This window comes from Equus asinus, chromosome 20 (assembly GCF_041296235.1).
Source record: "Equus asinus isolate D_3611 breed Donkey chromosome 20, EquAss-T2T_v2, whole genome shotgun sequence".
NCBI lineage: Eukaryota > Metazoa > Chordata > Mammalia > Perissodactyla > Equidae > Equus > Equus asinus.
The window spans coordinates 102,624,145-102,639,591 of record NC_091809.1 but is presented as its reverse complement, the minus strand read 5'-3'; the positions used below and the strand labels follow the sequence as shown (position 1 = coordinate 102,639,591).

General features: G+C 48.2%; 1 protein-coding gene across 11 annotated transcripts in view; it reads right to left on the bottom strand.

Moving 5' to 3' along the window:
* The window catches only part of NAV2 (neuron navigator 2), a 706,055-nt gene that overhangs the window by 41,947 nt on the left and 648,661 nt on the right, over positions 1 to 15,447 (bottom strand). For all 11 annotated transcript variants that reach the window (XM_070491341.1, XM_044752510.2, XM_070491340.1 and 8 more), the window contains 4 exons: positions 14,528 to 14,716; positions 8,194 to 8,246; positions 3,072 to 3,095; positions 2,883 to 2,957 (listed from right to left, as the gene is read on the bottom strand). In XM_070491341.1, coding sequence (XP_070347442.1) covers positions 2,883 to 2,957; positions 3,072 to 3,095; positions 8,194 to 8,246; positions 14,528 to 14,716 — 341 coding nt within the window. The remainder of the gene's footprint in view (positions 1 to 2,882; positions 2,958 to 3,071; positions 3,096 to 8,193; positions 8,247 to 14,527; positions 14,717 to 15,447) is intronic.

Below are 15,447 nucleotides of genomic sequence, written 5' to 3'. Positions count from 1 at the left end.
GAAATTCAAGTGGACTAGCTAGTTTCTTTCTGATTACATGCCCTCTCTTGATTAAAAATTGAGAAAAATGTCTTTGCACTGTAAAATAAAGAGTTATGCTTTAGTTTGCCCTGGAGAATGTGGCAAAACCAAAGCCAATCAATTCACATCACGTAGCGGATGAGGGAAACAGGTCAGGACGTGGACGTCTAAAGCAAGGACTGCTACCTTCGCATTTCCAAGGTTTAAATGATTATGTTTCCATTTATTCCCATTCTGCATTTGATTGCCACCCACGATTCTATTTGTGGGCATTCATATTTTCTATTCAATTCAAAGCAAAAATGAAATCCTGAGCCCATGAAGACGGCTGTTGGGAGTGTTTTGCAAGCTCAGGAAGAAACCGCATTTGCTCTGAAGAACCAGGGATCACATTTGCTGCCGAGTGAAAAGACTGACCTCGGGTCATGAGTGAACTATAAAAATACGGGCCGAGGGGCCGTTCCGAGCCTGGTTCGCAGCCACACAACCGCCTTCTTGTCAAGCACCATTCTCACGTTCCCAGGGAAAACAAACACGAGTGGTATAAAAACACCAGAGAAGGTGGCTTTGAGTAGTTTGTTCTAGGAAAATAAACACGGCTTGGCCCGCGAGAAAGATGGCAGACAATAAAACACGTTAGCACTGCCGGTAAGGTGTGGTAAGACTAAATATTTACTTGAAAACAATACTGGGTTCAATGGCTTTCGTGAGGAACAAAATACACTTTTGGAATAACAATAAGAATGTAAAGGATCTCACTCTGACTCTTCCGGAACAGACAGCAGACTTCCAAATGGCCCAATGTAAGGTCCCTTGGGGCAACGTAAGGTCACAGGAGGAATTAACTCAAGTTCACTAGTAAGTAAATTACTTACTATTTTTTGATTAGTAAGGGGCAGCAATTAACAGCTGTAATTCAGAACTAGGAGAGAAGCTCCAAACAATCCGGGAGGGCGGTTGCTGTCAAACCTCACAGCTTTGGATTATACCAGGAGACCCTGGCTCACCGGGGCTGGGGTCAGTTCTAGACTTAAATGTATGCATCTGGTTCCCCAGATGAAAAGTCTACCCACAGTAAAATTGCTCTCTTTTTTTTTTTTTGGTGAGGAAGATTGGCCCTGAGCTAACATCTGTTGCCAATCTTCCTCTTTTTGCTTGAGGAAGATGGTCTCTAAGCTAACACCTGTGCCAGCGCTCCTGTATTTCATATGTGGGATGCCACCACAGCATGGCTTGATGAGCTGTGGGGAGGTCCACGGCTGGGATCTGAACCCATGAACCCTGGGCCGCCAAAGCAGAGTGTGCAAACTTAACCACTACACCATTGGACCGGCCTCTCTGCTGTTTCTTTGAATAGGATCTAAGCCTCGAAATTCAGATGTCACATCAATTTCTGACGTTCTTTTGAGAGTGTTACTGACAGTGGGAAAGATAAAGAAGGATTATAACACACAGTGGCTTATGTTGCCAGGGTTCTGAAAGAAATCAAAGATTTCCAGAAATGTGAGGGAGCTCAGGAGAACGAACAATAGCGAGAGCAGTTACGGATTACTGAACTCGAAATTGAGGCCGAGCGCTGCGCCAGGCACACCATGTGCAGACTTTAAAGAGAAATGGTTTCCTTCAGCAGACTCAGGCTCAGGCTGGGAATTCCCCAAGCAAAAGCTCCAGGTAAATATTAATTCGGGGTATTGACTCAGCTTCTTGGGCCAAGGAAGCCAAGGGCTGGAAGCTGCTTTTCACGTTAACAGCATGCGGGGGTCAGGCAGGCTGCCTTCTGCCGGGCTCACACACTGCAGCTGTGGTCTCGGGCTGGGCTGTGCCTCCTCCGACCCTATAGCCACCCCACAGGCAGGAAGCTTTCTAAGGAGTGAGCTCACCGCCTCGCTGCGCTGCTGTAGGCGCACTCATGGGCTCCACTGACTTCAGTAGGAGGCCCAAACGCTCCGCCTCCGTGAGGTGACCTGACCCCTGCCTTTGCTTGATGTCTCCTCCTTCCCGACTTCCTTCTCCCCTCCACTCGTGCCTCCCTGCTACATCCAAGCCATAGATTCTAATTACGCTGAGCTACTCAGAGCTTCCAAGTGCACCAAGATCTTCACCTTGGACTTCTGCACAAATTCTTCTCATTGGTTAGAATGCTGCTCTCTCCTACTCAGCAGCCATCAGATGTCACCTGCTCCAGGAAGCCTTTCCTGACCTCCCCCCTCCCACCAAGACTGAATTAGGGTCTCCTCCTATACATTCTACAACCACCTCCCTTTATCTCTATCTTAATGGTTATCATGTTGGAGCAAAATTGTTTTGTCTCTGCTGTACCAGAGAAAGGACACGAAGATGACAGTGACTGTGCTCGCCTGCCTGCTGACCTTGCAGTGCCCGGGGCGGAGTTGGCACTTACACAGTTGCTGAATTGAATGCCGGTTGGCAAGGCCTCCTGAACACGTCATTGTGTATACTATAATTACAGAGCAGTCAGCTATTTATTGCAGAGCCTTACATTTCTTTTCTCTTTTTTTTTTCCTTTTTTTTTTTCCCCTTGAGATGAAAACTTTCAGAAAGAAGAAGGGAAGGGAAATCAACATTTCTGAGCACTTCATGCATTCCAGGTGCTGGGCACATGAGAACCCTGAGAGGTAAGTACCAGCATCCCCCAGTGAACAGATGAGTAAATGCAGGCTCAGACGTCCAAGAATTAGTCCCAAGTACAGGGCCGACCTTCACACCCACGAGACTCAAGCCTGCATCTGTTTTCCTACATGGCACAGCTTCTACGGGGCTCAGGGCAGGAGGCCTCGATGCTCAGAAGGTAGCAGGGCCGCCTCCCCTCCCCTCGGCCGCTGCCCTGCGCCTGCACTCACATTTGCCGTCAGTTGGGTGGTCAAAGCTGAAACCTTTTCCTGAGAGGCATCCAGCTCCCGCCGGAGTTTGCGAATCTAAAGACGACAAGGGACCCAGTTACTCGCTTTGGGAGTCCATCTCCAGGTTGAACTGGACGAAGTAACTGATATTAGGGAAAGAGGAACACCCACCGGCACCCTGTTCCTTACCTCTGACTGGCATTTTTCTTCTGGCTGTAAAGAGAACACAAGGGAAATCAGACCAGTTGAGGAACAAAGAACAGCACAGCCCAGCCTGTGGGGAACGCCACATCTGGACACTTACGGCAGGACCGAAGATTTATCAGTTTCTTTCCTGGTGTATTTTTCTGGATAAACGGGTTCAATTAATTTGGCCAATCAGAGAGGCCAAATGCACACAGCGTTATTTTAAGAAACTAGGAAGAGCTAGAACACCACCCCAGCTCCTTTGGTTGTGAGGAGCCCCTGCTCCCGTGTGGAGACGGCTGAAGGGTAACGGGCTCAGGAGACGTGATGGGAAGGCTAAGAGCCAGGGCAGGGCTGCCAGATTTAGCAAATAAGAATACACCCATTGGGCCGGCCCGGTGGCGCAGCAGTTAAGTGTGCATGTTCCACTTTGGTGGCCCAGGGTTCGCCGGTTCGGATCCCAGGTGCGGACATGGCACCGCTTGGCAAGCCATGCTGTGGCAGGTGTCCCACTTATAAAGTAGAGGAATATGGACACAGATATTAGCTCAGGGCCAGTCTTCCTCAGCAAAAAGAGGAGGATTGGCAGCAGATGTTAGCTCAGGGATAATCTTCCTCAAAAAAAAAAAAAAAAAAAAAGAATACACCCAGTTAAGGTAAGGACACCCAGGAAAATTTGAACTTTTTTAGTTTAAGTACACCCCATGCCATATTGGGGACATACTTGTACTAAAAATGTATTGGTGGTTCATCTGAACTTCAAATTTAACTGGGCATTCTGCATTAACCTGGCAGCTCTGTGGGGGCGGGAAGGGCTGCTCCTAGGTTCGTCCTGCCCCATTTTATCCTCCCTCGCATCTCCCTCGGGCACTGCAGCAGGACAGGAAGGCCTCCAGAGCGAGGGCAGCTGGGAGCCCCTGTCGGCCCCCCTGGTGAACCCCAGATTATGAGGATGAAAGTGACCTTCACCTTCCTGCTGGCTCACCTCGAGTCCCCCGCTTACCTAGAACCCTGGGGATGAACGGCAAAGCCTGTGGGCCCTCTTACTGGCAGAGCCTTCCATGCTGTGCCCTGTGTCTGTGGTGACACAGCTAGCTGCAGCCAGAGACTACAAGACCACCTCCCTCCTCCCGTAGGGGAACCCACATGCGATGGGGGAACCTGCTGCAGGGGAACCTTTCTCTCTCTCTCTTTGGGTTCCCAAGGGGGCCCATAAAAGAAGCCCCCGGCCCCCATGCTTGGAATGTTGGAAGCGTTACTGCCCTGCTCTGCACCCGCCACTCACACAGCCCGGGCGGAGCACTGAGTGCAAGTCAGGAAGGCCACTGTTCTGTCCATGGGTCCTCGGTGTGTGTCCTAGTCCAATTTTGCTAGTGAGAAACCCATTATTTGTTAAAATTAGCATCTGACTCTGGTGTCTACTTCTCTATTAGTTTAGAATGCAGAGGAGTATGATTTACCAGACCCCAGAGGCCCTATACCCATCAGCGGGGGCAGATGGGTGGCTGCGCCAGTTTGATCTCGCCTCACCCCCTGCTCCCCACTGCCCTCACTCCTGATCCTGCCCTAGAGGGCCCCCCCCCCCTTCAGGCTGGCTTCAACAGCAGCAACTAAATTTTAGGTACGTTGGGGCCAAATCATTTAATCCTCGCACAAACTCCATATTGTAGGTTTGCATTCCTTCTAAGGCTCATAGAGGTTAGGAAGGAGTCTTGCCTAAAGTCACACAGCTGCACAATCTCCTTATTGAAGGAACACTTCCAGGAGAAGGTTGGGAGATGTCCTCAGGGCTTATTCTTCCCTCTCTGATAATATCCATCCATCCCCACTACCACCACCAATGAAACATTTATTGATCTCCTATTCTGTGCCAGGCACTGTTTTAAGAACCTGGGATACAGCTGTGAACATGAGCCAGTCCCTCACTTCCTGCTGTTGAGATTCTGGTAGCAATAAGCAGCATTTATTGGAGGCTGACCACGAGCCAGAGACTGCTCCAAGCACTTTACTTCCGTTGTTCATTTAATCCTCATAACAGGTACTAATATTATCGCCCTCTGTTCTGCAGATGAGACAGCTGGGGCACAGGAGGTCAAATCATTTGCTCAAGATCACAGCAGGTAAGTGGAGGAGCTGGCATTGGATCCAAGCTAGTCTGGCTCCAGGGTCTCCGATCTTAACCAGCCCCTTCTCCTGCTCTTCCACTATAGTCACATTCTCATGGCGGCTTTCTAGAAATAAGGCCCCTGTCTTCTGAGTCTGACCCCAAGGAGAGAAGTCGATGGTGAGAATGTCACAGCCATCTGACAGTTGTGGGGCTCGTGGAGGCCCCTGAGCAGGCTGAGCCCTCCCTGTCAGTCCAGCCCCATATCTACACACTTCTACCAACAGGCCTACTCAACACCCCCTCACCAGGCCTCCACACTGCCTGCCACTGTGCCCGCCTGTCTCTGGGCTGGGCCCTTATTCTCAACAGCAGCCTGGAGGAATCCTGTGTTTTGTGCCTCGCCCCCCCAGCTGTCACTGCTCTTCTGGACATCTGGAAACCCTAAGCGAGGCTCTGGGCCTCCCTACTCTTTGCAGTTCCCCTGGGAACTCAGCTGTGCTCCCTCCTACCCACGAAAGCGAGTCTGATCCCAGAGGTGGCCTCTTAGAGTCGCTCTACTCCAAGGGTAGGCAGCAGTGGCTTCTCCCCGCTTAGCAGCTTAGCATCGTGTTGCCTTGTCTTTCCTTTGTAATTAAAATTACAGCCAAATTTCAGCCAGAATGAGCATTCTTGAATATCCAAGAATTACAGAGATTTCAGGGGGGAAAGCTGTTATCAGCAGCATCCAACAAGAGCCGATAAAACACTCAGCTATTAAACAGACTCTTGGTCTGGGTTGGTGGCAACTTAAGAGAATCCAAAGATCTCTTTATAGACAACAAATGAGAACTTGTTCACCTTAACATTTACAAGGGTGCCTGAGCCTTCATTTCAGAGTTTCATCCTCGCCATGTCACTAAGAATAGACAAGGAACCACACATCAGGGCTTGGTGGGAGCAGAGTCTGGCCAGACCTGCAGTTTTCACTGGAATTAGCAGACTACTCTAGCATGAAAATCTTCAAATGTTAGACTATATTTTTCTTAAAGTCTGCAAAAGTGACCTATATTCTCATAGAAGGCTCATGTAAAGGCCAGTAAATGGGAAGCTTTGACTCCATGCCTGGTGGAATGTCAGAGGTGGTGGGGGGCTCAGAGACCACCTTGCCTAGCTCCCCGACACCAAGGGCAAAACTGAGAGACGCCCAGAGTAATGAGGTGATTTGTCCAAAGTCATATAGTGAGAAAAAAACTAAGATGAGGCTTTAGGTCTCTTGTTATTCCAAAAAACATGGAATTAAAAATCATTATTATTAGGTCTTTGGTAATATGTGAATTTATATCAACTCAGAAAGGACAATTTCAAATTTCATGAAAATACCAGCTTCGTGTCCACACACCCAGAACAAGAGCTATTAGAAGAGAGGCCTTTGCAAGAACTTTCAGTGGTTGGCGTGAGGAGGTGCAGCCGGGAACGGCATGTGATGGTTTCCGGCACCTGACCTGTCACAGGTGGACAAGATCCCGCTCTTTCCCTCTAAGGCTGGCGGATGCAGGCCAGTCCCCATTTTTCACTCTTCTGAGAAGGGCTCACCCCCTGTGAGATGACAGGGAACCCACTGGGAAGACACGGGCTCAGGCACTGAGGTGTCGCTACGGCTGCTCTGCACCAACCCTGTGAACTAGCGCCCCGCGTCCCTTGTGCCCTCTGGTGCCTCTGCCTTCCTGTCAACAGCAGGCCCCCTTCTCTCCACCACAACCACATCCTCAGGGCTTAGCCCAGAGCCTGGCACATACTCAGTGCCAGTCAACGCTGTCCAAGATGTGAATCTAGGTTTGAAGTACCACCTCGGGTACCCACATCACAGGGTTTCCTTCCAGAAGAAGGGACTTAGTGTGTGCATCAGCTGGCAGTTAGAAGGTCATCTCTATGCGTTCTTAGTAGATAACAGCTTAAATAACCCCTCCCCAAGGTGACCACATTTAAAGCCTTTACAATGAAGGCCAGGACTCTGTGATGAAATTTCAGACAAGATAACTGCTGAGGGAAGAGTTATTTTGGAATTGGCAGAATGAGGTGGGTAGGAGCAGCTTTTCTAGGTTCTTCAGATCAGACCATGTCAACAATCGCTGAAGTCTGCTCGTCACGGGCCTAAGAAAGAACGTCAGTCCCCGGTCTCTTTACCTTGGTGCCCGGATGACCTTCTACTTACAAGGGGCTGTATACAATTGGTCCTGCTATAGAGCCCAGCAACCTGGCATTACCCAAAACTGAATTATTAAAACATCTGTCTCCATGGAATTAAGAACTAAAGAATTTCCAGTTCCCAATTAACAAAATGATGTTTTTTCTATAGGAATTCCCAAATTAAAGTTAAGAGAAATAGTTATGCATATAGCTACAAAAGGTAAGCCCCACTGCACAAACCGGGTACCATATGTGCTCACATCTGGCTTTCGTCCAGTAGGCCTCTCACTGATGATGGCTAACATTTACGACGGCTTCCTCTGTGCACCAGTCATCGCTTTACATGCCCTGTCTTACTTCATTCAAGTTTTTCTGAACACCTACTATGGGCGAGGCCCTAGGATACAAACAAAAAAAGTCCTGTCCTCCAGGAATTTATACTGAGCCAAAAGTAGTCTTTATAACATTTAATCTCATTACGACTCCATAAGGCAAGAACTACTATTCTTTCTACTTTACAGATAAAATGAGGCCGAGAGAAGATTAATACGTTGTTCAAGGCCTTTCTTTTCCAAATCTACTAGCAGGTGGCCAAGGATTCCCACACATTCTAACCAGTGACCACCCAAAGCACAATGCCACTTTAACAAAGCTGCCAGTTCCTGATTTATTGGTTGATACGTTATAATCAATAGCTGTTTGTGAATTTCAAATCTTGTTCCCTAATCAATTGTTCCCCTTATGATGGATGTACTCTCTCTAGGAGAAATGCTTATATTTTATCATTGACACACTTGATAAAGAAACCCCAGCTCGTGTGATCATAGCCACACAGCACTGATGCATACTCACTGTGGAATAAATTGATGATGTGCTGGAAACCAAGGAGAGCGAGGATCCGTGAACTGAAAACAACACAAAAAAGAGAGAAAAGGTGAATTGCATGGTTAGCTGCTTTGGAGCCAAAAAGGGGGAGGAGAGGAAAGCATCAGCATTATAGGACACAACCAGGCTCTCAGTAACTTAATCGCACCTTCACCCAGCCTTTCCTGGTTTGGTGATATGTCAGTGTCAAATAAGGACTAATATGCTAAGGGAGCCACCTTTCTAGACCACATTTTTTTCTACAACCTTCTAAATAATTTTCCCCCCTGACTTTCAAAATAATACCTGATTACTGAATAAGAATTTTCAAGTGCAGATAAGTGTTGAGAAGCACACTCATTGCCATAACCTGCGTGACTCATCATTCTACTGCCCAGAGGCAACCTGGTGCCGCCCAGCAGCTCTTATTCCATTCTGTTTTCAACTGTGTTCCTTTCGGGTTGAAACTGTGTTGCATATATATTTTATACCCTGCTAGCATCTGTCACTTGTTTATGCAAAAAGCTGAGCTGATTATTTTGAACATAGGAGGCTGCTGGCCACGGTAAATTCATTCTAGATGTCCACACAGTAGGACATTTGTTTAGAAAACATTTCCACTGGCTGGAATACAGATTCTTTCATTCGATTTCTATCCCGTCTACAAAGTGACAAGCAAGCGGTGTCCTCCTTTCTGTGTGTGACGGGTACTTTTTGACTTAGAGCCATCCTCTTAGCACCCCCTCCGGCCCCCAGCCAGTGGAGACATTTCATGATTTGGTTTCAAGTAATTTCAAAGCGTGGTCTTTTCTAGGACTAGGTATTCTGATTGACTTCTCTTTTTGGGAATGAGATTCTTGAGTGACATTTTCTCAGTATCCGTTTGAAAGACAGGAACGTGCCTGTGGGGACAGCACAGGCCTTTGCACTGGGCGCAGCTTTCCTGACCACGCGTGGAATGCCTCCCCTCCCACCGCACAATCGCCTGTGGTCTGACAGTGGGAGGCCCACTTTCCACTGTATTCAACGGCTTTCACCTACCACCCAAGAAGCGAACTCAACTCAGATCCGCAGTCGGCAGAAGCTACCTGCCCATGAGGTGTCTGACGAGCAGCTCAGCCTGGCACGCAGGTGCCTCTACACTGTCTTGCCAGTGAAGCTCCTGACCGCCCCATCCTTCCTTTATGAATTCCCATCACACTCTGATCCCTGCACTTGGCTCTCAAGCATGCCCCAGATGGTACTTTCCCCCCCAGAGCCTCTGCCCACGCAGCTCCCGTTGTTTAGGATGCTTCTAATCTCTGCCTGTGCGAACATCAGGTCAGCTCGCTGTCTTCTCCCTGGAGCCTTTCCTCATTTCTCTGACTGCCACCAGACGGGCTTCCTTCCTTCTCTGAGCCCACACAGCTCTCGGCTTGCCCCACCTGCCCTCTCCTCTCTCAGCTGGCACCTGTTGCCCTGAGGCCGGCCCTGCACCATCTCTCACATCTACCTTCCTTAGCAATGCGTGGGGTTCCAGCGCTTTCCCTCCGTTCTTCCTCCATCCAGGACTCATCTGGTTGGTGCCCCATAAATCAGTTTAAGGTGTTAACAGCCAATAATAGCTTTCAGTGTCAAGATGTCCACACATTAACAGAGGCCTCTCATGCCCCTACCTAGTGGCCTGCTGTTCCCAAGGGGTAACAGAGACAGCCCTATGACGCAGACAGGAGTGGGGAGATTATATTGGAGGCCAAGTTGGCGGGGGAGATGTGGGTAACAGGCAGCCCCCTTCAATCACACTGCCCTGCCAGACCCCAGCCCAGGGGCCTGCACGGCTGCTCCAGGGCCTATGGCTGCTGGAAGATGCAAGTTCTTCCTCTTCTCTTTCTCTCTCTCATTCCCATAGACTAAGTGACACTGCCCTCAGCAATATCTCAGTGTAAGTTGGGGCTTCAGCAGGGAAGAGCACATCTGGCCGGCTTTGGGTGAAGGCAATTATTTTTCTCTGTAATTAACGCCGCTCACTTGATAAACAGCCACAGCAAGGCTGTGGGCCAAAGAAAGATTCCTTGATTTCCAAAGTCAACCCTAAGCTGAATGTGGCTTGCCTGAACCCTTGCAGCTGGCTCTCCTTCAAGTGAACTGAGCCAAGTCAGAGCTTGGGTTATGTGGCCTGGATACTTCTGGACAGCAAAATGTATACGGGACTTGCAACAGCAGAACAGCGAAAGCATGCTATGTATTTTCCTCCCTATACCTGTTCCTCAAAATGTGGAAGGTACAAGGAACCACAAGAATGTCTAGGCCATCTCTGCCATTGAGCAATCCGAAACCCAGAGAGGTCAAATGACCTGCTTAAGGTCACAAAGCATTCAGGAACAGGATCTGCTGACCAGGAGTCTGGAGATTGCTTTGCCCTTGAGTGATGTGGCTTACTGGTTTCTGAGGGTTTTTTTTTTTTTTTAAAGCCTTTTGGTATCTTTTAGAATGGTTTTCTAAGCCCCTCATTGAATCTACACACAGGTATAAACTGGGACCAAAGAAGCAAAAAATGCATATTTGAGAAGAACCTGATTTCACCCCTACCTAAAGTACAGGGTGAAATCACCAGGCAGAATGAAACAACGGGGCATATTCCAGCCAATAAAGCCACCCGGCACCTCTGCTGTCACACTTGGGCATCTCATACACATGTTCAGCTTCAAAACTCAAAGCGCTTTCTCATTTATAACACTGTTTGAAGCGATCCTCATCACCACAGAGAATTTGTATGTAATTTGCCCAGACAGGGCAGGACTTTCTACCCTAATCAACGAAAGAGTAAATTAAGGCCCAGAGAGGCTAAGTGACGTGGCCAGGCACACACAGCTGGGCAGGAGCAGGAGGAGAGCCAGTGAATCCAGGCATTGCACTGCGGTTCTCACTCCACCACAGGGGGCCTCCACAGCCAGTGAGAATGAGATGCTAACAGATCGCCCTCTGAACTAGCAAAGGAAGCAGAACCGAACACAGAGAACACGTGGATGAAGGAGCAGGCTTCGCCTCAGACAGGTAAGAAAGCCCAGCTGTGAGCAAGGAAGGACTGAGTGCACAGACAGAGGGCTGAGAATCAAGGGCTCCGGACCCAGTCCTGGTGCATCAAATCCCAAGTCACTGCGTCTGCCTCAATTTTACCACAAACAAAATGGGGATGAAACGGCCCTTGGGGAGAAGGACAAAACAAAATAAGACAATTATCACAATAGCTACCATTGATCAAATACTTACTACAAACCCCTTTAAAAGTCATTTTGCTAAATGCTTTCCAGGATTTATCGCACCTTATCTGCACTTTATCCTTTGAAGCAGGGACAATTATTTTCCACATTTTAGTGGATGGGAAATAGGCTGAGCAGGGTCAAGCCCCTTACCCAGTCACAGTGCTCACAGAGGGAGTGCCAGGATGTGAACACAAGTCTAACTCAGGGGCTAGAAACACAAGGGAGCTGCAACACAAGATTTACTTATTAACAAGCTGCTCTGCTCCTGTGGACGCCATATGAACTGATTCAGTTCGCACCAGCTCTTAGGGATAATTGGTAAAGTCGCTGGATGTGTTTTCCTCCAGAGACATCCATTTTAAAAATGCCTTAAGCATCTCCCTACATGTATGTGATTAAAGTTGACTTTAAGATTGCATAATGCACCTGATGGAAATTAATTTACCTGAAATAACTTTGAAGGTTGCATCTGGGCCATGCCTGCACCTAATCTACATATTTATGACTCCTGCTTCCTTCAAAATAGAAAGTGCTAATTAAATCCAACAAAAACCTCACACAGGTACTTGTTCTAATTCTTCCTAAATTTCTTCTCTTTTTCTTTTTGGTGAGGAAGACCAGCCCTGAGCTAACATCTGTGCCAAGCTTCCTCTATTTTATATGTGGGATGCCACCACAGCTTGGCTTGATGAGCAGTGCCATGTCCACGCCCAGTATCCAAACCCACGAACCCTGGGCCGCCGAAGCAGAGTGCGCAAACCTAACCACTATGCCACCTGGCTGGCCCCACTTCCTAAGTTTCTATCCTGCTTTCTGGCATATGATATACCTACCTGACTCTTACAAGGAGGTTCTATTTGGTCCAAACATGGAATATGAATTTTTTCCCCAGCTGTTTCTGCAATGCTGGGAGTTTATAAATTCAAAAGGAAAAAAAAATGTCTTCACCCAATGGCATTGCAAACACCTAATTGCACAAGCCCTATTTTGCTTGCGTAACACAATACCCTTGGAAAAAATAAAATCAATCTGATGCCAAATTTCCCAAGAGATGAAAATGTCACGTGTTCATAAGAGTATCAACAGCAGTCCCTACCCCTTCGCCCCAAATTTGATTACTACCTCTGCACTTCAGTTCCCCATCCTCATGAATCATCAGGTTTACAGAAGTCTAGACATTGCTCGTGGGCAAGCCCTTCTTATCAATGTCATGGGACGCCCTGGATATTCCACACCGTGCTGCCTGACAGCTTGACTCCAGATGGAGTAAATAAAAGCTATCTGCTGCTGCTGCTGTGACAGTCCTGCACCTTTACGAGGCAAAGTGTGCTTGTCTGGACAAGTTTCAGTGCTGAATGTGGTTCACTCAGGTACACACATGACAGGCAAGATGAATAGGGCACAAGCCACACTCCATATGCAAGTTGTCACCAGGAGGCTCGGAAACGCTCCATGGCCATACTTGGCTAGCACTCGGACGGGAAAAAAGAGCAAGACAAAAAGGCCTACTCCTTCATCTTAGGGTCGACACAGCCTGCACTACTCCTGCTCTGAGTGGTTACAGCACTATTTCCTAGCTCTTCAGTCCAGCAAAAGCCTCTCAGTAACTCAGGCTCCACCCCTCCTCCATCCTCTGTCCGGCAGGTTCCCATATATGGATTTACGGACTTGCGTCCGCTCACTGGATGTCACTGGATGCAAACGATACATAAATCAGGGCGGAGAGAACGAAGTTGCTAGGCAGATTAACTAGGGGCAGCTGCTCTGTAACTCAACTAAAACTTCTGCAAAAAAGAACACGGGGTAAGCAGAAGCCTCTATCCTGCATTTCTCTCCCTCTTGACTGTTTCGGGACTTCCTTATCAATGACAAATTTATTTGCTCTTTTCTACCCAGAGGATGCTGGGCATATTTCCCCAGTCTCACAGGGAGGAACCGGGAGCAGAGGGAAGCCCCTACGATCCCCTCCCACATTCTGTCCTGTGGCTGGCAAAAAAAAAAAAAAGCATAAATAGAGACACTGCCCTTAGCCCAGGCTCCACTTCACCAAGAGTCCCCATCCTCTGGTTGGGGACTTCTACCTGCCAGGACACTAATGCTGAAGCTGAGTCCACAGACTGTGACATGTAATAACATTATTGGGTTAACATTTACATATATTTATATAATATTTATATATTATCTCATTTAATTCTAATAATTTCATGAGCTGGCTACTATTATTACTCCCATTTTATTGGTAAAAAAACAGAGGCACAGAAAGGTGAAGCAATGGCCCAAGGTCATATGCCTAAGAAGTGGTGGAGCTGGAATTTCAACCCTGGTAGCCTAATTTCACCGGCTCCAGTGTGCTACCTGCCCATCTTTGGGAGCTTCTGGTGGGGGGGTGGGGGGTGGGGATGTCCCTGCATAGCATTTTGAGTGCTTGCTCCCCTAACTCACACCTTGAGTGAAGGAACAAAGGGCAAGAGAAATGAACCGAGTTAGGAAGATGGCTGACAAAGTTGCCCACAGTATTTTTCTCCCAAAATTCTGATTAAAATGAACAAAACATAAAAATCCAACCCAAAATATTCATGATTAGCAAGCAAAGAAGGAAAAGGTCATAACTAAATACAGTAAACTTAAAAACCTAATGCTTGAGTAAAGAAATAGAAAATTCTGGAGTGGAGCCGAGAGGAGGGCTGCCCACAGCTCCCCAAAGCCATAGGAGTGCATCAGCCCAGAAAAATGAACTCTGTAGTAACTCACTGTGCCAGGATGGTGAGCAGGAGGCTGAACATCACGACGGGGGCACAGGCCAATAGCTATGGCCCAAGTCCGCGAGAGAAAAGCTTAGAGCGGAACTTGGTCAGCCCTAGGTTCACCAGGGTTTTACGGGCAGCCTCTTCCCTAAAGTCCTGTGAGGTTAAAGAGTCAGACCCTACTATTCAGAGCTCCCCAGCCTGACCCCAGGGTAAGTGGGAGAGTTGGAAGCACTTACAGGTGGACAGGTGGCTCTCAGGTCAACGAGGTGAACTCGGCACAGAGGAACATTAACCACACCGCGAAACCTGGCGATGGTGTGTCTCCCTGCTTACCTTCTTCAAACCCGTCCCGGAACGAGCCTGAGCGGCTCATGGTTCTGCTCTTCTCATCCAGGGACATGGAGCTATTGCGGAAGCGGCTGTCGGTGTACGGGTCATACTGCCCATCGGCATTGGAGAGGCTGTGGGTTCTCAGCATGGTCGGGTTGGACAAGCTCATCTGAGTGACAGTGGTGGGACTCGCTGGAATGAAAGGAATGGAATCAAGAGGTTAGAAATTCATGTCTGTTCAAATCCTGGATGGGGACGCAGAGGAGACGGCATTATCATCAGCCGTATCCATCCCTGCCAACTTCGCTCCCTTGTCTATTTTCTAAAAGGTAGTCACATCAGCATTTGAGTTAACACGCTTAGAGCTAAAAATAAGGGAGGAAAGGTGGGTCAGTTCCAAAGCAGGGCTCTGGGCCTCAGCTTTCCAACTTGGCACGTTCAGACAAGCTCGTGTCACCTTCCAGGCATGAGCTAATTACTCCCTGGGCTCATCTGGAACAATTCTCCCTAAAGCCCAAAGCCCAAAATAGTCCAACTGGGCTTTTGATCAGATGGGAAGCATTTGTACATGACAAGAAACTCTTGCCTCAAAGAGTTACGGCTGGGAAAGAACAATATGAGCACAGGGCTCATTGCCTGAGATGGGGAACATTTCATAATGGCGCCTAAAGAGCTTCAACACGAAGGGGGCACGTCTACCTCGGCCAAAAATTGGAAGGACTCTGCCGCCCACCAGTCTCCACGGCTCAGCTCTCATCCTGCCACCTTCACGTGACCTTCCCCAGTCATTCCAGCCAAGACTGATCGCCCCTTTTTCTAACTGTATACAGTACTTGCTATCTGATCATACCAGTCTTTACACGGTTTCCTATAAAGCTTTGGATGGTTCCTTTCACCCTATTTATGAGTCTGTGTGGGCGTGT